This window comes from Camelus bactrianus, chromosome 6, assembly GCF_048773025.1.
Source record: "Camelus bactrianus isolate YW-2024 breed Bactrian camel chromosome 6, ASM4877302v1, whole genome shotgun sequence".
NCBI lineage: Eukaryota > Metazoa > Chordata > Mammalia > Artiodactyla > Camelidae > Camelus > Camelus bactrianus.
Window position 1 is genome coordinate 57493124 of NC_133544.1, and position 25530 is coordinate 57518653.

General features: G+C 33.8%; 1 protein-coding gene across 3 annotated transcripts in view; it reads right to left on the minus strand.

The window, feature by feature from the left end:
- The window catches only part of G2E3 (G2/M-phase specific E3 ubiquitin protein ligase), a 51573-nt gene that overhangs the window by 12441 nt on the left and 13602 nt on the right, over nt 1-25530 (minus strand). For 2 of the 3 annotated variants that reach the window (XM_010963019.3, XM_045522668.2), the window contains 11 exons: nt 20929-21026; nt 18494-18595; nt 15739-15863; nt 14527-14692; nt 11400-11506; nt 10590-10706; nt 7470-7594; nt 7235-7364; nt 6037-6344; nt 4084-4265; nt 662-834 (listed from right to left, as the gene is read on the minus strand). In XM_010963019.3, coding sequence (XP_010961321.1) covers nt 662-834; nt 4084-4265; nt 6037-6344; nt 7235-7364; nt 7470-7594; nt 10590-10706; nt 11400-11506; nt 14527-14692; nt 15739-15863; nt 18494-18595; nt 20929-21026 — 1633 coding nt within the window. The remainder of the gene's footprint in view (nt 1-661; nt 835-4083; nt 4266-6036; nt 6345-7234; nt 7365-7469; nt 7595-10589; nt 10707-11399; nt 11507-14526; nt 14693-15738; nt 15864-18493; nt 18596-20928; nt 21027-25530) is intronic. The other variant, XM_045522669.2, reaches the window with a different exon arrangement.

Consider the following 25530-nt stretch of genomic DNA (forward strand, 5'->3'; position numbering starts at 1 on the left):
AATAAAATGTATACCCAGTTGTAGTATAATAACAGAGAATAACTATGCCAAACTGACTTTAAAACACAGTACTCTGACCGTATAGCCCTAAAACAAAAATACGAAAGAAATTTTAACCTGTTTTCAATATTATGTTAATGATAATGAGGGTATTGTTAGTCTGTAACTATTATTTATGAAATGTGGAATAAATCAAGTAATTACTTCATACTCTAATTCTCTAGTGTCTTTGAGAACTGAGATTCTCAACATGGGAAGAAGAAAAAGTTAACAATCTTACACTAGTGAGTTTGAAGTATCATTATAAACTCATGATGTATTTTATCTTAAAAAAACAAAATAAACAAAAACAAAAACCTCCCTAAATCTCCTAGTTTTAGTCCACTGGAAAAGCCTAGAAACAATGACCAATCTGGCAAAAGTAAGCATCCCTAACACCCAGATTGTGATTTTTGAAATACCATTTCCCATTCAAAGAAACAAATCCTTAGGCCACAATGTACAAAAGGAACCTAAAACACCTTGTCATACCATACAGAACTGAACTTATCAAAGTATTATTTTAAAATAACATCTAAATTTTGTCAAATCTCTCTAACATTATGAGACAACCACTTTTAACATGTAATTTGAGAGAATTTTTCACATATAAACAACTTACCTTTCAAAAGGTGCTTGGACTCTCTTTATTACATGATAAACAAGTATGTCTTTTGCCAACATATATTTATCACTTATTGATGTTATAAGTCTTAGACATCCAATAAGCTCCAGGTAGTTATAACATTCATTTACTAAAGAGTTTAAGTCAGCCACATTTGTTGCAGTATTTATCTGTAATGAAGATAATGAATAACACATTACTTTATAATCAACCCTTCAGTATACTAGGGTAAAGTGAAAGTACACCAAGAATTATTTTTCTACAATAAATGAAAATCCAATTTAATAAATACTGTATACTTCTGCCTTCAAGAAACAGAATATAACACTACTTTAATACAAAAAGCTATTTACATAAAAGGCAGTAATTGACATAGACAAGTTACCTAGCATTAGAGAGGCAAGAAAGATGACCTGTGGAGATTTCATGAAAGAGAAAGAACAGCTGAGACTTAAAAACCTGGATAGACTCAAGAGTATTTCAGGGAACAGTATAAGCAAAGATACTTGACTTTATTTATGTGTCAGACACTTTCATACAGGTTAGCTCTTGAACAAAGTTACAGATAAAAATGAGATAAAAATAGGAGGCAGTCAAGAGTCCACTTGAATGGAAAATTTCCTTGTTATTTTTTTTTCAAAAAAACCTCTTCTCCTAGGTATTTACATGATTCCCTCATTTATTTCAAATCTCTACTCAGCTCTCTGAGGTTTCTTCCTTTCTACTCTGTTCAAACTACCTTTACACTCTGTCTGATAGTTGCATATATGTTGTGTCATCCTCCCAAACCTACCACCTTCAGTTTTAGCTGGGCACATAGCCAAACCTTCCTTGCAGCTAGACATGGCCTTATGTGACTAAGAGCTATCCAACGGGATGAGTGAAAGTTTGTTAAATTTCCCTGCACTCCACTTCTACCTTCTCCCTTAAGAGTGCTTCAGCTATGAAAACAATATCCTAAGTAATAATACAATGAGAGGAAGGAATCCAATACTCTGGATGACTTGGTGTATCACAATTATACCTCTAAAACAGGAGGAGCCATTTCTGTAGAGGCCAGATAGCATTTTATGCTTTGTGGGCCATATGGCGCTTGTCACAACTAAACTCCACCATTATAGTGTAAAAGCAGTCATAGACACGTAACAAATAGGTGTGGTTGTGTTCCAATAAAACTTGAAAAAGGCAGCAGGCAAGACTTGGCCTTCAGCTATAATTTGCCAACCCTGACTATAAAATCTAGACTTTAGAGAAAAATTAATTTCTTTTTTGAGCCATTGTCTTTTTGGGTCTCTCTGTTATAGAACCTTAGCCTAAGCTCTAACTTACTATACCCTTAGTATTATCTTGAAAGAGATATTCTCCCTCTTATTTTGTTGCATTTTTATAATAAATTTTATTACATAACAGTATATTATATATTTGTTTATCTTGCCTTTCCTCTAAAATGTGAATTCCAAGGAATTTGTTTGGTTCAGTTTATCTTCAGTGATAAAACAGTAAGGGGTACCAAAGCATTTGCTAAGTAAATCAATGAAGAAACATTGGACAGGAGTACAGAAACTGGAGAGATAAAGCCATCAGGAGAGCTGAAAGTCTTAAGTGCCCTAATGAAGAGCTCAAACTGATCAACAGGCAATGAGAATCCATTGAGGATTTCTGAGGAAAAAAGCAGTGTGGTTAAAACTACCTGTGAGAGAATCACCCTGAATAAGAAGATTAGAATATCTTAACTGTTTAAACCTAGACATAATCTGAGTTTGCTAAAGTAGGCATACTGAAAATAAGAAGGAAAGGCCACTCTTAGAGACAGATGACTTGACACATACTGATAAATGGAGTATGGAAGAATAAAAATGACCTTGTCTCTAGAATAACTTGGAAATAAGAAATCTCTTGAAAAGAAAAGGAAAATCAGGCAAAAAAAAAAAAAAATTCTAGGAAAAAAATTAGTTCTGTATTAAGTATAGTGTAGTAAGAAGATCCAGATTTTACCTAGATATTAAAGTGTAGGGGGTCAAAAATACAGGTCTGTGAATCAGAAAGGTTATGGATGAGAAGAAGCTTTCCAAATAGTATAGAAAAAAGACTGTTAAGACAACACTAAAAATTATCTAAGTTTCACTGGTAAGAAGAAACAGCATTAGAAAAGACAGTAGTTGACACAACATTGCAAACTGACTATACCTCAATAAAAAAAAAAAACCCTAAAAAAGAAAAAGACAGTAGTAGTCAAAAGTAGAAGGAAGGAGAGTATTAAAACAGGAGAGAGGAATTCAAAGACAGTGGTGATTGTGTAAGTCAGAGGAGATGAGGAAGTAGGAAGGAAAGGCCTCTGTCCGTGGAGATTTAGATCTCTGGACATCAGCCATGAACCAGCTAATTTGGATGAGTTGTGGTAGAAACAAAAGCCTGACTATAAGTTAAGAAATGAGTAGGGAAGAGGAAGTAGAGACAATGACGCTAAATTACATTTTTTTGGTAAAGAGGAGAAAAGGAAAAATAAAAGAGTCAAAAGGTCTATTTTAAATACCATTTTAGAATGAGGACTCTTGGGCAAAATAGGTAAAATTGCTGTAACACAATTCCATCTTTCTGACTTGGTGGTTTAGAAACTGAGGCTTAAAAAGATTAACCAACATTCCCAAGGTCACATAGCTTATATCAGTTATTTCAAATTAAAATGTGACTTTGGAGCATTTGTTTTTAACCATTAAACTATACTGCCTATTCATTAAGACAATGGCTAGAGTAGGCTTACCTAGGTGGGAGGTTAAGAGAAGAACGACTGAATGGATTTCACTGTCTCAGTTTCTAAATCAGTAACATATAGGTAATGATACTTATCTCAGAATATTATAACTAAATTGAGTTTGTAAATTAAACATGTGTAGTACAGGGCTCAAAAAATGGTAACTATTTTTAGGCATGAACATTAAGTCTCCCCAGTTGTTTCCATAGAGAAGAAATTCAGCTTGGGCTTTTTCTCCACCTATCAATCGTATCTCCCTGTAGGAGAAAGGATAATATTCTGCTGGTAACCTTCCACTCTTGAGATCCACCTGCATAAAGGAAAGAGTACTTTCATCTGCTCCCTAACATGCAACAAGGAATCTGCCTTATATTGTCTGGCAGGGCAGATAAATTCATCTAGTTTTTAGGAGTGTTAGCAAGCCATTCTGACCACAGATCTAAGTCACATTATCTAATTGGCTTTATCAACATTAAACTGGGCACTTTGATCTCTAGCTGTCTGACCTTTACATTTATCTTTCAAGTGGTTTTTAACATTGCTAGTAAACAAAAATACTGACACCCTTTACTCTCTACAAAGAGTATTATTCTATTGCAGATCCATCATTTATAGTAAATATACCTAGAACATAGTCTATATCTGAACAAACAGGTACATTTCTTACCCTGATTATAATCTGTGCCACATCAAAGTCTGAAACATCGTCTAAAATTGGTTGGGTATTTTCTGGTCCATAAACAAGGCAGTTAAATAAGGTTTTAGAAAAGAAACCAGGTGAAGGACCACCATGAACCAAAGAAATGGCAAGCATTTTGCCAGCCTCATAGTAAAGATTCTCTTTCAGAGCTGTAAATAGATTAAAAAAAAATCAAATACATAAATGCACTGTTTTTTACTATGATAACCACCATATGTAATAAACACATATATAATAAGGTAAAACATATAACAAATTAAAACTTAAAATCTATGCATTAGACAAATGTAAAATAGCCTAACTCATAGAAGCTATAATAATGTAAAAAACAGATTTCAACTAAAATATACAATTTTATGAAAAATATTTTTCTGAATAAAAAGTAACAACCTATTATAGGAAAAAATGTGAATACAGAAGATCTTTTTATAAAATCACCTATAATCCTACCACCATAATAACCAGTGTACACATTTGGGTGTATTTATGTCTTGTGTGTATATAAATATATAAAAGTTTGACTTCTGCTTTTTTCCACTTACAGTATTGTAAACTTTTAAAGTATCATTTGAAAGTATTCAAATCTACAGTTGTTGAATGCATTAAGACTAATTACTAGCTACCCTGGCTGATGACGTTATAATCAATATCTAGTTACATATTCTTATTTATATATCTTTGACTATTAGGATAGACTCCTACATATGGTATTGTGGTCCAAAGGTGATGAATAATTTTAAGGTTGTTGATATACAAAATGGCACAAATTTATGGCTCTCAATATATATGCTGTCTTACTACACCATCACAGCTTTCAGAACTTTTCAATTTGTCATTGAAAGGGTTTCAGCTACTTTGGTAAGTAAAAAGATATATAAATTTTCCTTTATTTTTTTTAAAAATTGTTCAAAGTAACTTATTAATAAATAACATTAACAATACTTGAAATAATAATTAAATCCCCTCAACAATAACCTTATATACTACATATTAGTAGTCACATCTTACAGATTAAGAAACTGAGATCCAGAAAGGCTTTGTCATTCACCTAAGGATATAAAGCTACTGAACTAGATGCATACAAACTGAATTCACATTTTGTGACTTAAATCATGTACTCTCCACTGTAACAAAACTGTCTTGAGTTAACATACTGATTATTTTGAGTTTTTTTTTCCAAAGGGAGTTTAGAATTAAGACTGTATATCCTGTACATAGTACAAACGCTCCTTGGGAGTTTTCTCAATTATTTCAATGATATTTCAGGCAATGGTGAGGAATTCTAAAGAAAATATAAAAGGAAATCAAGTGGAATAAAGTAAGTCTTCTCACTCCATTTCAGATTGCCCACGACAGCAAAAGTGGTATAAAAGTGTATAAAAAATAATGCTAGAATTAACCACTGTTTTGAGATGCCTGTTTTAATCACATTAGTTCCTCACCAGAAGTAAAGACAGAGAAGAATCAAGAAAAAAAATTCTGAATGCAAAAGTATGTTAAAACTGTTACATGTGGACCAAAAAATTATGTTATAAAAATCCTAAGTTGTAAAGAAACATGACAATTCCAAATTTCAAATATATGAACAAGCAGTGCTCAAATAATCATCCATCCCATTCGGTCACTCTATTCAAACGAATTAAAATGAATATAAAGCACATTTTAAAGAAGTTATAATTAATTACGGGAATCGCTTCAAGGAAGATATTGTTATAAATAAATTAAGGATATTCTATAAAATGTTTCACTAAAAAATTCAATTTAAAAAATTACTTCCCCTCTTTTCTATGATTCTATCATTATTTTATTAACAAAGTGATTATCATTTTGACCACAGGTATTGAATATCAATTCTAACCAGCTATCTCTTTCTTTACACATGGCATATTCAGTATGCACAATAATAAAGAAAATAATTACCTTGAGAATTTAGAGACAAGTTCTTTGACAAGGACCCTTCAAACAACGGTGAGTTCTCAAGTTGCTGCATTAAGAGACACAGGAATTCTTGCTTTGATCCAGGATGCTCTCTTCCAAAATGATCATTTTCATTAACATACACTACTTCAATTGAGTACGAAGGATTAAAGTTTTGATTTCTGAATCCATCTAAGGCACTATTCCAAATATTAGCTTTGTTGATATATAATCTTTTAGCTTTTTTTTTAATTTGGAATCCTAACTCTATTATTAGAGTCGAAATATCTCTTTTAAATTTGCTGCCTTGCCTATAAAACATGAATTTAAACATAGAAGTAAGTACTCTAAAGTACTTTATGTCACACAGCAGTTACAAAGCCAATCAAAAAATAGAAAAGAAGATTAGAAGGAAATTCTTCCCCAACACCCACCCAAAGGCAGACAATGGCTGCCACTAGAACTAAAAATAGTTATTTGATAACCTTTGTTCTAAATTGATTCCCCCTTCCTAATCTTCTATCAAATTAAAATCATCTAATATCATAAATTATTTATAAAAATGGTGACAGATGATTATCTCAAATTTGATCAATTCAGCCGATTCAAAAGCTCAAACTCTCATCTCCCTGGCCATACTTGCTTAACTGTATTTTATTTCATGTTCACTAAATCCTTTAAAAATAAAGCAAATGTAATGTCTGCTTTCTATACAAGAGAAATATAGTTTTAAGAGATGACATGATATAAACAGAACTCACAGTCCTTTAAATAGTACTTTTTAGTCTATACCAGTCACCCTTAAACTGTGGTCCCAGATCAGCAGCAGCAGCAGCATCTGGAAACTTGTCAGAAATGCAAATTCTTGAGCCCCACAGCAGATAAACAGAATCAGAACCTCTGAGCAGGAGGCCAAGCAATCTGTGTTTTAACAGGATTTCCACACCATTTTATGGACTAACTCAATTGTTCTATGCCTCAGTTTCTCCATCTGTAATTGGAATTAATGAACTCAAAATAATCCTGTTGGGGCAAGGTTCATGGGATCATCTTTCTACATCAAGTTGGAAACTGCAGTTTGAAAAACCCTCTTCCAAAACTACTGTAAGATGAGCTAATACTCTAAATGTACATAGCCACTTTCTGTTGTAATTTTCTCAAAGCATGAGTTTTATATTTTTCTCCAATTCAAAATACAAACCTCAGCAGATCTTTACGCTGGGCTCCAGGTGACTGTCTGGGTAATTTAGGTGAGGATTCCTCTAACAAACAATCAGTTATTCCCACATTAGTGTTGGGTAATGTGTGTTTTTTGGGTTTTTGGAAATCACCTGCAGAAATTTAAAACCCAATGTTAGCATAATAGAAATATAGATAGAAACTTTTTAATAATATGCATTTGAATAAAAACTTTACTCAAAATTACGAAGTATTACCTGAATTGTAGAGAATACTTCTACATTCCAAACACTCCCAATTCTGTTCCCAGGATTGTAGTGAGGAACAGGCTAAATGTGTTCCGCTAGAACCACAACACTGACAGCGCTTTATTTCCCATTTGCTGAGGACATAAAGAGAAGCAGATGTTTACATCTGGTATTAACTTAGTCTAAGTCCAATCACCAGCACTGCCACAGGCCTCACTGTCCACCTCACACACACACGACCAACCCTTTTACCAAAGGAGAGAAAATAAATTAACTGCTTTAATATTGCATTGCATTTTCCTAAACTAGTTTTTTTTCCTACTTCATTTATTATGTTTGCAACCACCTCCTTTAAATATTCTCTATCTTAAAATAATTCAACTAAATATCAAAATGTAATTGCACATACACCCAAAGAATATAAATACCAGAAAGAACATGGTTAAGAAAAAAAAATTTCTTTTATATTTGGAGATGACCACGCTCAAAGGAAGATTGCTGTGTCAGTGTGTCTGATATGAAAGCAGCATTCAGTAAATACATTCTTACCTAAAACACTCTTTCCCATTCAAGGTGAGGAATCATTTCCTATAATGAGCTCGCTCACATACCTCAGTTACTGTGCATCTCAGCAGGATCTAGACCTACTACCTGACTCATATTCATATTCTCTGCCATCTGTTCCCCTCAGAATCCTATTTCCAATGTTTCCCCACTGCAGTGTGTGACATGTGCCAGTCCGCATTCACATCTTCTGTAAGGGTGTGGGTGACACGGGTGTGGGTTATGATGTGTGGCCTTCTCTTTGTTTCGTTATGAGTACACCCTCTGTATAGAAATGGATATACTCCCTGAGTGTATGGATATGTGGGTGATGAGAGGTAGCTGGATAACCTCCCTTCTGGTAGGTGTGGGAGAATCTCTCTATGTGGATAAAGGCATGTAGGTAGGTGCTCTCTCTGTGTCTCCCTCTCTGCACCAGATAGTTCTGCCAACTGATGATGAGAAAGAAAGATAACAGCTAACATGAGTGCTTATACACCAGGCCCAGTTCCCACTCCTTAGGTGTAAAGTTTAATCCTCACAATTTTGGAAGGCTGGAAAACCAGTTTCCCCCATTTTAAAGAAGAGGAAACCAAGGCAGAGAGGGGCAGAACTTGTCCAATCAAGTTCAAAGAGTGAGGCTTCCAACCCACTTTACCTGGCTTCAGACTCATCCTCCTAACCACTACACCATGCTGCCTTTCAGCAAAATTACCTTCCTATCACTAGGATGAGAGGCAGTGAGATTACAGAAAAAGCATTCAGATATCAGGTATCTGTGTCCCAAGAGAAAAGGCAAAGTAACTGCCAGAAAGAAAAGGGAGTTTAGTAGCAAATGATTAGGTGACCAGTGGTACACAAGAAATATATATTGATTAATCAAAATAGCCTAAAATGAATTTAGAAAATATCAGCATTAATGAATACACTGTTTCTTGGAACTCTAAAGTGGTTTACTGTTTACAAAACACATTTATATATATTATCTCATCTGTTCCTCAGCACAACCCTTGAGCAGGGTATTTATTAGTCTTTACAAATGAATACTCAGGGTCACCAGATCAAGTAACACAGGCAAGGATACACATTACTTTACGTCTTTAATGAGATCTCTACCCTTAAAAGATCATATACTCTAATGGCAAAGACAAATTTAAATAATGTCAATTATATTGTAATAAGCACAATGAAGGGAAAACCCAGCCCAGAATGGGGAATCAGGAATAGTTAAGAGTTGCTTAGGGGACACTTTCCAAAGCTGGCAAGACTTTAGCTAAGTCGCTGAAAATTAGCAGTAGCTCACCTAGCCAAATCACACTTTCCATGAGAAATAAGGCTCCCAATACTCTGCTCTGCACTTTAAGTTTCAGTTTACCATGTTAATTAATACTCCACAACAGGGATAAAACTTTATCAAGATTTCCTATATAAGTTTCCTATATATAGATTTGTTACTTTTTATTCTGCATCTTAAAAAATGAAAATACTCTCAATTTCTAATATTCCACACATTACAGTGTACATAGAAGGCACAAAATGATCATTAAGATTACAGCCGATGTCTACTGATACTATAAGAGTAATCAATAAATTTCAGATGCCAAACCCTTTTTATGGTGATCCAAAAGAAACACTGATAGATTAATCCAGTTTCTTAATTTCTAGAAGAGTGTCATCCAACACAAATATAATGCAAATCATACATGTAATTTAAACTTTTCTAGTAACCAGATTTTAAAAGGTAAAAGAAACAAGTGAAATAAATTTAAATATTTCCAAAATAGTCATTTTGTTTGACATGTAATCAATATAAAAAAATATTAACAAGACATTTTAAAGTTTTTTCTTAATGTTGTGGGCTAAACTGTGTCACCCCCAAAATTCGTATGATGAAGGCCTAATACGCAGTACTTCACAATGTAAACTGTATTTGGAGATAAGCCCTTTAAAGAGATAATTAAGATAAAACGAGGTCACATATGGGGAGGGCCGTAATCCAATATGACTAGTGTCCTAATAAGAAAAAAAGACAAGGACACAGACAGAGGAATAGTCAAGTGAGCATACAGCTAGAAGGGAGCCATGTGTGAGCCACACAGAGGCTTCAAAAAAAAAAACACACAATACTTTCCTCTTAGATTTCTAGCCTCCAGGAATGCAAAAAGACAAATTTCCGTTGCTTAAGCCACCCACTTTGTGATATTTTGTTATGGCAGTCCTAGCAAACTAAGACACATATAAGTCTTTGGTGTGTATTTTACACTTACAATATCTCTCAATTTGGAATAGCCACATTTCAAGTGCTCAATATTCGCCTGTGGCTAGTGGTTACCATACAGAACAGCAGAGCTCTAGAAAACAAAGCCTCATGAAAATACACCACAAAAGTCACAATTATGCAAACTGCAATAATTTCTCTGTAAACAGATGTAAATATACATTTAATAAACATACCTTTATCTCAAGTTACAACTTCAAACACCCCAAGAGCAAAACTATATTTCACTAACTAGAACACCTACTTTCTCAGCTGAAGGTCTAAAAAAGGACATTAACCACACTAAGCATATGAACTTCTCCATATACCTATCAGGCACATTATAGTCTCGCCCTTCTTTGCAACGGCATCTTCGGACATCACAATGCTCATAGTGCTGCAGAAGGTCTTGATAAGCATTTTCCTCTAATTCCCAAGACGCATCTCTGTAAATGAAGCAAAATATAAAATATACTTTGGTTTAAAATGTTACATAAAAGGATTGGTAATCAATCTAAAAATAAAAACTTCACAAACTTAGGAACAAGGATAAAACTTGTTCTTCTTTAGGATTAATCATTCACTTCAAGATATAAATCCATTAGTGTCATTTTACCCTACAGTTAATCATTCTCACAGTGAATTTCAAATGCTAAATGAAAAATCAAGCAGAAATTTTCTAAAATTTACATTTTTCCTAATATTTCATTTCCTATTTTTAAAATTTTGATTTTAATACCATTACTTCTGGATTCCTCATCTTTAAGTATTAAGAAAATCCTTATATATTTTTAACCACATCTTGATTCTCTTAAGACAATTTACACATACCACTTTGAAACCTATTATACTTGTGTATAAATCAACCAATTAATATTGTACATAAGTGAGGTGTACAATTATTAAGAGAGTATAAACCACTAATGAGACATTTAAGTCACAGTGCCTGGTCTTAACAACTAGCAATCTGAGGAGGAGGAGGAAGGGGTGGGGAGGGAGGCTTCACATTTTCCTATTTGAAATGGCTGCTTGTCTGTGAGTACTTAATCAGACATACATGCTTATTTCCAGAAGTAGGGGTTTGCTATTAAATCCTACATTTAAAATATCTTTTTGTCAAATGGCTAAATGCTACTCACTTTTCAGGAATATGAATTCCCATTCTCAACATCTCTTTCTGAAATATATCACTATTATTGCATACTGTGCACCTAAAGAAAAACACTCCTGCATTTATTGCTTGAACCTACAGTGGAAAATAGAAAATCTATTGTTAATAATTTAATAGGTTATCAAGTTATGAATTATATAGCTAATAGAACATGTGTTATTTTTCACATATTACGGAAAGTTATTTTTCTATGCTAGTGGTTCACAAACTTTGATAAACTAAGTTATCCCACTGCTAAAATTTGGAGATATTTTTCCCAAAGGAAAAAAAATTAAGTCAATGAACTGACTGTTCTTTACATCACTCATATATATTTCTCAACCTTTTGTATCTAATGTCATTTCTGTTCCCAAATACTGTGTTGTTCATTACTCTCTGTGAATAGAACAGTAAAAATCTTCAGTTACTTCATCTAGGAAGGATGTTTAAATAAATGTTACATAAAAAGTATCCTTGGTTCTGTTTTTAATTCAATGTCTAAGTCAGTTTTCATCCTAAGAGAGAACCTTAAAAAGTATTCTCATTGCCTCAGCAAAGAGAAATACAGAAGCAGCAGGCAGAGAGTATCCAGAAAGAGAGGGAAAGGGTAGCTAATCTCTAATTTAAAAAGCTAGTAGCACACAGTCATTTAATAAATATGCATCTTTACTATACAGGTGCCAAACACTATGCTAGTACCAAAACAGAAACATTAAGTGACTTAGATCCTATTTCAAGAAATTCTTGTGAGTAGGCATATGTACATACAATTATAAAAGTGTTTTTACTGTACTTCTTTTAAGAAAAGGATATACATCGAGAGAGGAAGTAGCACTGAAGTTTAAAGAGCCTGACAAAAATGTCACAGGGATGATAAGGTTAAAGCCAAAGTTGGAAGAAGCAGGGGTTTGTCAGGAAAATAGGACAAAAGACACTACAAGGACAGGGAACAGCACATATATCAAGTCTCAGTGGCAAGAGAGAGTACATATGATTAGGAAACTAATTAATAATATACTTAGGGATTACAAGCTGAACATAATGCACTAAGTAATGAGAATAGAGCAAAGCTATTAGTGTGAAGAATTGATGGGGAATAAGGCATGCAAAAGAAAGACTAGTTAGTAAGCTCCAGCAAAAATCTATTTAAAAGGTAGAGGGTAGCTACAAAAAAGGATATACACAAAATATCTATTAAGCAGACCTCACAGACTTGGGGAATGACTTGTGAATGGTGAAGAAAGAAGTGAACTAAGAGGAACCCAGGTTCAATGAACTAGCAGGTTGCACACACACAGCATGTGAGAGGGAAGCAACAAGTTATTGAAATCTCTGAACCTAAAGGATCTTTGAGCAATTGTAAAGTGATACCAAGATCTTACTAAATACAGCATATGATACAAGGAAGTATCTAGTATGGAGGAAGAAAGAAAACCAGCATAGGTCATATGAAAGATATCAACAAGACCACAGTAATGACAGAGAAATCCAAACTGAACAAGAATAGTGATAATCCTCTGCATACACAGAATGAAAGTTTCCATCAACTTCTATGATATTAATTTGTAGTCTCTCCTCACAAAAATCCCAATGTATTTAGCATTTGTAGTGGTCACAAAGAGTCTACGGCCATACCACCCTGAACGCGCCTGATCTCGTCCGTAGTGGTCACAAAGACAATTTGCTTAACCACATACAATTCTCATTCTACTGCATGGATTTGTTCTTCCTTCAACTCTTTTTATATTAATGGAGTTCAGAGATTAAAATATATGTATTTTTCAGGTATTACTGTAGCTACCTAAACAGGGTAGACTCCATTTACTATTTCAGTTAAGAATTTTACCAGAGTGGAAAAGTCACTGGAGCTCCTTTAAGGAACATGACTCAGAATGAGCTGCCTTGGTGTGGTAATTGGTTGTTAAATATTTTAATAGGCACAGCAATAACTGCTCATCTATGTTTATATCATAGACAGGTATCCAAGCGGCCATGATCTTTAATTATATTTGCATAAAGTAGACCTATATTTTTGTTAGTAGTACTATTTCTCATTTTTAATGACAGAATTAGAAACCTAGTATTTTCAGTATTCACAAAAAATCCTACAAATCCTAGGTCTAGTTTGAGAACCTCTGTTTCATTATTAATGCATAATGAAGCAAATCTTATTTGTCTTGAAAAATAACATACTGTTAAACAAAGTTTGTAAAATGATACAGTTGCCTGCAATTACATTCATTCAAATATAAACCCTTAATTAAGATAAATTACTTAAAGATTCTCATATACTGTGAACTTCTTCCTCAATAGGTAAAGATGGCACTTCATGTTTATGAACTGCACTCTCTGGATCCTTTTATAAACACTTCTTTGTAAGAATTAACAGGATTTCTAACATTTACCCAACAAAATAGACTATCCTGCCACTTTTAACTGAATAATCCTAAAAATAAGAGTTCAAGGTTCATACAAAAAATTAGAAAGTATTTAATAATAAAGCTTTACTACTTTGACAATTGTTAGTACTTTCAAGACTATTGAAATATAAGAGGATTTACAGTATCTCCTAGTTTAAAAAAAACTTTTGCAGATAACCTGTAATCAATAATAACATTTCATTTTACTAACCAATAATTAAAGCCAAGCTTTTAAGGAAACAGTATAAACTTAACTGAAACCTTTGTTATTTGGCATTCTATTAATTCTAATTGTCTATCAATTGGTACTTTCACACATGTATACTACATATTGGATGTTATAAATAACTGGGATCTTTAAAAAATTTTTAAATTATCTTATGAATTGAAAAAACAGTAAATTGTTTAACATATGTTTTATGATGTTTCATTTACTAGAAAACTTGTCATCAGGTTTAACATACAAGGTAGCTTCTCAAACAGCTAATATTAATTTCAATTCATTAGACAACAATCAGTTCACTGTCAAAAAGTTACGATAAAGTGTTTACTGTAGTAAAATTTTGATTCAATAAAGCTGTTTTAAAAAGTTGCAAGTAGTAAGAGCTAAAATATACATGTCAATTCTTTCTAATTTAACATTCAAATTAGCAAGCAACAAATTTTTTATCAGGAGAAGCTTACAAAACATCTTACCTGTAAACAGTCTCTATGAAACCAAGCATTCTTACAACAAGGACTTCGTAATACACTGTAAGTTGGAGTAGGTGCAATAAATTCCAAGCAAATGGTGCACGGTAAGGAGTCTCTATAATTATTAGATGTAATTATTTGAACAGGTCGATGGTTCCAACAAAATGACCTAAAAATATAAATTATTTTAAAAACAACATCTAATAAAGTATAAAGCACAGCTAGGTTAGCCTTGCAAGTCACATTTATAAGAGAAAATTCATTCATCTTTCTTTCATAATTAACCTACAGTAGACTGGAACAACGGCACTATAAATCAGTTTTAAAACCTATGACCAAGGAGAGCTGGACTTCCAAATTGTGAACCTTTTGGTAGTGAGACTTACCTCACAGAATTTCAGTAACATTATGTTGAGAATCCTACGTAATATTATTTGCAACAGAGTATATACACCATTGTACTCAACCTTGCACAAACTAAAGGAACAAACTTACACTTAAAAATAATAAATATTTTAATCATATAATGAAATGCAAATAACTTATTCCTAACCCACTAAATTCATTTCCATTTGTATTTTCTAAACTGCAGTTTCATACATCATAGCAATCCATTAAATACGTCAAGAACACAAAGACTAAAAGAAATAAAACACTCATGATATCAAATACTAAAATTCATAAAATTTTGGTATTTAAAGCTGAACTTAAGAAGCAAGTATTTTTAGGGGCATCTCAGGAAATGCTATTAATTTTTTGGACTCCACCAAATTTATATGACTCCTTCAGTTTACTCAATGAGAAACATATATGGCCCTGTGAAAGAAAAGTGGATTATTAAATCTAAAGAGCGACATAAAATCTAGAACTGTGTAAGGTGGAAATTTTCACTGACTATGAACAAATTAACAGTTCCATATTACATTCTAGAGCTGAAAGCTAGAGGTGAATACTAATCATTAAGCCCATTATAGACACTGCAATTCTCAAGACTTTGAAGATAGATATGACCATAAAGAAGGGGGGAGAAATCATAACACACACACACACACACACACACACACACACACACACACACACACACACACAATGTATATGCATAAACTCAGTGTAGCTTTGAAAGGAAATTTTACAAAGGAACTGTATCATTGGGAGACCCATATCCATTTCCCACTTTAACATTTATCTTTCATATTCAATAGTTAATTAACTCACGCAAAATTGCCAGTGAACTGGAAAATACATTCTTTCTGAAGTCCACATGGGAAATGATAACTTCGTTTACATCGGGGTGCAACACATCCAATTGAAGCACCAGTTTTCTTGCAAACACTGCATTTCTAGAAGAAAATATAAAAATAGGAGTTACAACATATACAAAATTTGAGTACTATATATATATATAAGACCAAGGTATAGATGAATGTTCATTGTGGGGAGTCTGAAGAATATTTTTATCATACAATAGCTGTGATGATGGTATATTAAAGAAATTTCCTAAAAAAAATGATTCTACTCAGAAATGATCTAAAGACCACTAAGGATTCACTTCTATAACAATTTCTGAGAAAGGAAACATCTATAACCTAACATGTGGGTGAGACAATGAAGTTTCCTTTCCTTCCTACCTGCTAAAATATTTTAAACTGCAGGGTTTGTACACATAGTGGTTGTACATGAAAGTCTCATTCAAATTTCAATAGAAAACACATAATTAGGAAACATTTATTAAGGAGAACAGCAACAATATTGAAAACCAACCTGTAAAAAACTTGCTAGGATCACTATCCTAACCAAATGAAAAAGTGTTAGATACTCAGAGAAGGTTAAGTAGTGATTCCCCAAAAGATATGCTCAAGTCCTAATTCCTGCTACCTATGAATGTGAACTTATTTGGAAAGAAGGTCTTTGTAGATGTAAGTTAAAGATCTCAAGATGAGTTCATCCTGGATTTAGGGTAGTCCCATCCTTACATCAAAAGACAGGTGTCCTTATAAGTGAAAGGGGAGGAAAACTTAAGACACATAGGGGAAAACCACATGAAGATGGAAACAGATACTGAAGTTATGCTGCCACAAACCAAAGAATGCCAAAGGTTTCCAGCAGCCATCAGAAGTTCAAAGAGAAGCATCGAACAGATTCTTCCTCAGAGCTTCCAGAAGGAATCAATCCTGACAGCTTGATTCGGAACTTCTATTCTCCAGAATTGTGAAAGAATAAATTTCTGTTTTAAGTGACTCAGTCTGTGGTAATCTATTAAAGCAGTCCTTGAAATGAATTCAGTGGCAATGCCACTGCCACTAACTTAACAGTGGTATATAAACAAAGACTATTAGATGCACCAATCATTACTAAAATACAAAACAGTACCTAAAGCATCTTGGAACCCTTGAGATGACCATTACAATGGACACAGATGAAAAGATTATTCAGTCTTACTGCTGCCTCCTCAATTATCATCAGGCTGTAGGAGGATATCTTGCCAACCTGAGGCTGTCCCAGTAAACTGACATTTGGAATTCCAGTTTTAAGGTCACAAATAGAGCACCTCTTCAGGATTAAGATATTCTCAAACGTTCACAATATATTCAGAGAGGATACAGATATTTTAAGATAACATTTCCAAATCTGACAGGGATATCTGGAGGCCATCTATCTTTCATTATTATCAGGAGGTTAAGGAATATTGATACTAATATTCTCACATGGTCCTTAGATAAAATGCCGCTGCTAAACTTTTCCCCAAGGTTTTCCCTTCTGCCTTAGAGCCTCTATTTTACCATTAACTCCCCTGCATCTTCAACAACTTTAAAAATAATTGCCTCCATCACTTTGCCTCAACTAAAATAAAGTTCTCTGAATGCTTTCCTTACAGAATTTCTTGACTGACGCTGCTTATTTCTCCATCCTCCTTAAATTCCAGACTTAGCAAGGAGTAGGAGTGGGATATGGACAGAAGCAGGAAAGGGGAAAAACAGAACATTATTTTAGTTCCATATTACAGACTGTAGGCCACCACTCTATATTCATACTTAAAAAGATCTAGTCCTTTGAGCCTAATGACGTCTACCCTCTGTCACCTACTACTTTCCTGGTCATTCTACCTCCAGATTTTGGCATCCTTCTCTGTATTTTAATTCTTGCTATCATTCTAAACAACTTTAGCATCAATAGGACAATCCTTTCACTTCCTCAACTAAAATGTGTCAAGGCACTTCATCCATGCCAGTGTAACAAAGAATCCTCTCATCACCCAAAACTGCTCCTCCACGGAACTCAATTCCAGTATCACATTCTCTGGACCAAACCCCCTAGACTTCCAATCTTCTCGTTCTCTAACTCTCATTATTTATACTCACACCACACAGAGACCTACAACAGTCCATTCCTTGCATGTGATATAATAACTATCACACAGAAGATCCACAAATTATAACTGAATGAACAGGGAGTTAAGGTTTAGAATACTTTTTCTGGAGAACATGAGAAGGCACTCAACATAATCACACCATGCCACAGAAGAGCCACAAGAGACGTGGAGTTCATAAATTACTGGTCTTCACAGTAATTGTGTAATTTCCACCTCAATCCATCATTCCAACCCAGCAACTGAGGTATAAGAATAAAAAGTGAACAGTTGGGTTGACTGAGGATCGAAGGTTTGAAGAAAAGCACAGTGGAAATACGGTCATAATTCTGATGGTAAGAGCGGCTGGAATGATGGTTAGGTTGGAATAAGATAAGGAATTGAAATCACTATTGTCACATAACTTATCCAGGATCAGTTGAGCTCTTTCACCTGGAAAAATACGAAGTATTCTTTCTAAAATGTACTGGATGTGACAAAGTAAGCATTGGAACATAAAATCAATGTCTTATAAATTTCTAGTAGAAAAAGTGATGGAAAAGACTTCCCTAGTATTGACAATATTTGTGGTATTTAGCATAATGAGTAAAATAATTTACTTACCAGTTTAGAAGCCCTAGTCACTTCTTTCCTGATATCTTCTATTAGAAAACCATAAACTCCTTCTTCTTCTTTACCCCTCTGCCAAATTCCACTTGACATCAACTATGAATATATTCTCAATTAGAAAATAAACTCTAAGAAACTAGTATGGAATAAAAAATATATATCTATAATATTCCAATAAAAAATGGGACATAAAACAACTCAAATTTCAAGTATCTCTTATCTATAATAGCTATTTTTCATGGTCCAAGTAAGACACTACTCACATTCTTTGATTGGGAAGACACTGGATAGTAACAGTTCATACAACCAAACTGGCTTCTAAAAGCATTCCAGAAAATAACAACAAAAAAAGGAAGTAAAGCATAAAACACTTATAATCAAGCTTAAAAAAAAAGTGGTAAATACTGAAATGTGAATGTAACAATAATAAATACTACAGGGACAATTCAGATTATCAGTGATATTTCACACTAACTTTAAATTTAGCTGGATTCTGAATCATAAAAGGCATATTTACAGGGAAATCTACTAAATTTTACTTAAGGAAAATGTTTCAATTTTTAAAAATCTGTTTTAACCTCAGTTTAAATATGTTAAGGAAGCATGAATCAAGAAAAAGCATGAGACTATGAATACGAAATTCTGGATTGCAAACTCAGCTCTGTGTCCAACTTTCTGGAACCCTAGGCAAGTAATTTCGTATTTCTGATATTAAATGCAAAAAAATAAAAACACTGGGCTAGACTGTCTCCAAATTTTTCAGTTCTAACATTCCATTATCATTTACAACATTACTATACTTCCCTATTCACAAGAAAATAGAACCTTATAAATGCTGAGCCTAGGTAGGATCAGTATGTTTTTAGGTTATTACTCAGTAATGAAATAAGGCAAAATATAAGGGAAATTCTGATATGACCAACTGAAATATATTAAATAATTCAAAAATACTTCCAATTTGTGATAGAAACTTATTTTAATCAGTATAATATACCCTAAAGAAAACCCAAAGTGGTATCTATTACTTAAGAAATATGAAAAAATAACCCACTAATAAAACAGTTCTCCTAACTCTACTGCATGGAAAGTAAAATAAACTCTTTAGAAAAATAAAAAGGTTTTCTTTTGTGATACAAACTGTAAGACTCCACCTTACAAATAAATCTGGAATGCCAATTTCATGTTCCCTTAAATCTTAGTACAAAATAGTTAGGTTCCTAGACCAATCTACAAATCTTAGCGAACCACCAAGAAATATGTTAGATGATTTCTCAAGGAAGCATCTAAAGAGTTTTAACATGAATGCTGCTGTGGGCATAAAAATACGTCCACAAAGAGGTGGGGCCTAATTCCCTTCCCCTTGAGTGCAGGCTAGAATTAATGATTCACTTCTAACAGAATAAAGCAAAGGTGACAATGTTATATGACTATGAAAACTAGATCATAAGGTTCTGTCTAGGTGCATATTTATTTCTCTCTCTCCTTTATCATTTGCTCTGGGAGAAGCCAGATGTCACACTGTCAGCAGTCCTACAGAGGTGCCCAAGAAGTAAGCAACTGAGGCCTCCAGCCAAAAGTAGGAGTAAATGAGGCCAAAAGCTACGTCAGTCACTGGAGGTAGATCCTCCAGTCCATCAAACCTTCAGATGGCTGAACCATGGCTGACATATCAATTGCAACCTCTTGAAAGACATTGAGACAGAACCACCCAGCTTAGCCAATACCAGATTCCTGTCCCTCAGAAACTATGAGATAATAAATGTGTACGCTTCTGTATTCCAGGATAATTAGTTAAGCAGCAATATATAACTAAGACAAGTGCCAAGAAATATTGTGTGTACTCATGCAACCCTGGCATGCTAAGGCAGTGATGGTGCCACTAATATCTTAAGGTGGATTCAGTGAGGTGAGAAGTCTGTGGAGGGAATGGGGAACAAATGAGAACTAATTCTCAAAGTGACACCACTTTTTCTTCCTTCTGAGTGACCCAAAAATTAACTTTTCTTTTCCCCAAGTATGTATTACCTTTAGATAGAACTTTCTAGGTTCTCTGTGAAATAAAATACTTTTCTTTTAGTTCCTGAACTTTCAAGCAAGTCTTTTCTAAGATTTATCACCAGCAACAATGGAAACAACAAAATGATAAAAAGAACAATTCCATTAGAAACCTAACCATTTTTTCCTTTTTCCACTTAGGCTCTAAAGGGTTAGGCAAAAATAAACAGGTAATGATGACAGGTATTTCTACATACCAAGTAATTTCAGACTCTTAGAATTTGATAAATGAAAAATCTTATTTTTACATTGGCAAAATGAGATCCAGAGAAGTTAAATGACTTATCCATTTCTCAGAAACCAGTCATCAGGATCTAATTCTCTTCTTTAGAAGAAAATCAAATTTCTAGGATTTAATTAAAATTTATACTCACCAAACAATAGTAATGTACAGTGAGATCCCATTTCTCATTAGTTTTCTTTTCTCCATATTTAATAGGACAGTCATCATTTTTTCGACAGAAAACACAAGCTAACAGTAAAAAAAAGTAAATAGTAAATATTTTTAAATTTAAAAATAACTATGGAATTAGTGCTCCTCTCATCTGATGTGTTCAATTCCTTCTGAGAAAGCAAATCACATTATACTGTTATCAGTAAATTATATCTTCCAATACCTACTTCTAAACAATGTGACTTTACATTTTTTCCATGAATCCTCAATGATGAATTCTAGCATGTAGTTAAAATAGCAACGTGTAGGATAACACACTGAAAATAACAGATTGGGAAACTCCATCTCTCCACTACAGCAATGTTTAAGCTGCCAAAATCATCAGAATTAACTTTTCAGAAACTCAGAAATCTGATTTAAAAGCTTAAAACGAGAAGAATGCTTAATAAAGAAACAAGTTGCCAAATTTTGATGAGAGATTTGTGGCATTTTAATTTCCTACCATCCCCCACTCTCTAGTTAGGCAAAGGCCTTAGGCCGTGTTCAATGTGTGATGTTCCTAAGGCCCACGTTCCTGGTGTGAATTGTCTAAGAAGAGGTAATACGGACCTTGTTGAAAGAAGTCTGATTGAGTGTTTTGACCTACGGGGTGACTCTCCAAGGGTTGGGCTCAGATGCTTGCCCTGTTTCACCTGCCGCAGAACTTTCTCAGGGCTGGAGCTTGACTGTCAAAAGCGTTTAAGACAACTACTCTGGCTGCAGCAGCTTGGAACAAAGGATAACAAACAGGGCAAGCAGGTAACAGATCTAAGAGTCTAGGAAAGAAGAGGCTGGGAAAGGGGGATACAGAGATAAAGGCTTTGAAAAGCTCCCATATATACCAGAGAATATAGAAGGACAATACATGCCCAGGGCTGGATGCATGCTCAGAAGCAACCTTAGAAACCCTAAGCTTTCGCCTCTGGCTCATCTTTAGGCTTGTATGCTCATATAGCAAGGCTATATGAAAAAGGAAAGATCCTAAATCAGTCATTTTTAACCTTAAAGAACTAGAAAAAGAAGAGCAAACAAACCCCAAAATTAACAGAGGAAAGGAAATAAAGACCAGAGCAGAAATAAGTGAAATAGAGAATGGAAAAATAGAATGAAAACAAAGTTATTTCTTTGAAAAAGTCAACAAAGCTGACAAACCTTTAGCTAGAAAAGAGAGAGAAAAGAGAGAAGACTCAAAACTTCTGACAAAGCTATAGAAATCAGAACAGTGTGGTACTGGTATAAGGATAGGCATATAGATCAATAGACGAATTTTCATTGATCTATATGTCTATCCTTATGTCAGTAAAAGAGTCCAGAAATAAAACTAGTACATCTATGGTCAATTAATTTTGAACAAGGACGCCAAGATCACTAAATGGGGAAAGAACAATCTCTTTAACAAACAGGGCTGGGATGACTGGATAGCCACATGCAAGACAACAAAATTCTACAGAATGGGAAAATTTATTTGGAAATCACATACCTTCTAAGGGTCTAGTGTCCAAAATGTGTAAGTTTTACAACTCAACAATAAAAACATAAGTCAATTTTAAAATGGGACAAAGGATCTGAATAGAGACTTCTCCAAAGATCTATAAATAGCCAATAAACACATTAAAAGATGCTTAATATTATTAGTTATCAAGGAAATGCAAATCCCACAATGAGATACCACTTCACAGCCACTAAGATGGCTATAATCAAAATGTCAGATAATACCAAATGTTGGCAAGGATGTGGTGAAATGAGAACCCTTATATACTGCTGGTTGAAATGTAAAATGTAAAATGGTACAGCCACTTTGGAAAATAGCAGTTCCTCAAAAAGTTAAACAGTTACTGTATGATGCAACAATTCCACTCTTGGAATGAAAACAAATGTTCAAATAAATACTTGTGCACTAATATTCACAGCAGCACTGTTCACAATAGCCAAAAAGGGAAAACAAATTAAATGGCCATCAATGGATGGATAAATGGATAAACAAATATAGTATATCCATACAACAAAATGTCATTCAGCTCTAAAAAAGAATGAAATACATGCTACAACATGGATGAGCCTAGAAACATTATGCTAAGTCAAAGAATCAAAGACAAAGGGTCACATATTATACAATTCCATTTATACAACAGATTACATTATGAAAAATAGGTAAATCCACAGAGACAGACAAAAAGTAGATTGGTAGTTTCCAGGGGCTGAGGACAGGAGCAATGAGAAGTGACTGCCTAATGGATATAGTTTCCTTTGGAGGTGATGAAAATGTTTTGGAACTAGATAGCAGTAATGGCTGAACAAAATTGTGATGTACTAACTGCCACCAAATTATACACTCAAATTAGTTAAAATGATGAAATTCCATGTTATATGTATTTTATCACAATTATAATAATTTTAAAAAGGCAAATTGTGGAGTCAGGGAAATCTGAGTTAAGACTCAGCACCACACTTTTGCTCTGTAACCTTGGACAGGTCTTATAAACACATTATGGCTCTGTTTCCTCATCTTAAAAAAGAGGACAACATTACTTACCTCAAAATATGCTAATGAGGATTAAATGAGATAGTATACAGTAATATAATTAAATGGGTATGGCACACAGGTAGAACTGAATGTTAGTACTATAATCACCTATCCATTCTATCTTACGATACTTACTTGTACAGCAAAATTCCAATTCTAATAAAATAAGAAAATCATTAGCTGAAGAGAAAAGACTGAGCATCTCAAGGTGGTAGATCAACATAACTTGGAATGAACCTGAATCTCTAAATGAATTCATGGAGCAGAAACTCTTTGTCCAATTGCCCCTAACCAATCCACACTGGACTGTAACATGAGCAAGTAATAAACTTTTATTATGTTAAACCATTAAGACTTCAGGGTTTACCTATTACAGAAGCTAGTCTTATTTACGTTAACTAGTACATGTACTCAAGAATGGATGTTGGAGAAGGATATAGTTCAGTGGTAGAGTGCCGTGCTTAGCATGTACAAGGTCCTGGGTTCAATCCCCAGTACCTCCTATGAAAGATCAATCAATTAATGTAAAACGATAATATAAAACCTGATTATCTCCCCCCACAAAAAAGAAAAAAAACAAAAAAGAATGGATGCTATCTGTTGGAAAAGGTACTATATTGTCACCAAATAGATTCCAGGACTGGAAAGAAACAGTATGAGTTAATATTTAATGTTGTGAAATATGCCCCCTATATTTGCCCTCCCTCACTTGTTTAATGAAATAAACAATAACTGAAAGTCCCTTTCCCCGATCTTTTAAAAACTTTCAGCTCCCCTTCTGTCCTCACACAAATTAACTGACCACATAAATTCTAGCAAATTGCTGTTGTTTACTGGACATATTACACCAGGAGCTCCTGCATTAACTTGTTCACCCCTAATGCCTATACTTTAAGCCATTAAGTGCATGCAGCTATCAAGAGGAAGAGGAAAACAAGAAATTAGCCAAGACAACAGAAGAGGAGTCCTCAAGGTGAATGCTGGATGCAGCTGCATAGGCTATATGTTGTATGCTGTGGACCTGTGCTTTCCATTTGTTCCCCTCCTCCCTTTGCCCAGTATGGAGACCTTGGACACATGACAGACAGGTTTCAGGCATGCATTTTTATAAGCAGGTTACTTTTTTTATTTGTACTTTACTGTTTTTTAATTTTAATGTTTAAAATTCAGTAAAGTTGTTCTGACTGTATCGTATTTATTAAGACCACCTTCTATTACACTATAGCAAATGATACTATTATGTTATGAAAATGAACACATTCATGTAAGTAAAAAACAGAGTCAATCTTAAGACAAATACTAATAACAGTACAGGTAGTATCTGCATTTGGCAAATACATGAATGTAGTCTGCAAATTACTACGTTTCACAACTAATAACACAGCTGACACAAGTCTGTAGGTAAAAGCAGGAAAGCAAAGGAGAGAGAGATTTAAGAGCACAAATTTCCTTATCCAACATGACTGTGGAGTTATCAGATACTCTCCGCAGTGCGAGTTAAGATATAGGGTTTTAAGTGTAATATTTTGAGAATCAAAAAATAAATCTTACAAAGGATAGATGAAGAAGTAGTAACAAAAGAGTATACAGTAACAATTTAAAATTTTTATCTTCCATAATAGCAAGTCAATATATACTGTTTATAACCAATCAATGAACAAAAAGCAAAGGTCTATATCTCTGAGACTGCTGTGAGCGCTTACAAGCAAGTTTTCCTTTTCATGCTAAACTTCTGTGTATTGTTTAAATTATTCTCATCTGCATTTTATCTTTTGTAAAAAAAAAACACACATACAAAAAGATGGAAAAAACCATATTTATTAAATAATACTGTTATTCAGATACAAACAATACCTGATAAATACACAGAGAATACAAATAAAATTTGGCATATTATCCTCTTCTAGAAGACTTTCATTAATATGAATACATACAATACTATAGTGCATAGAAACATGAACTAAGGATCAGGGAATTCATTCCTAATGTTTGAGTAACAGTCTAAAAAGATTAATAGTA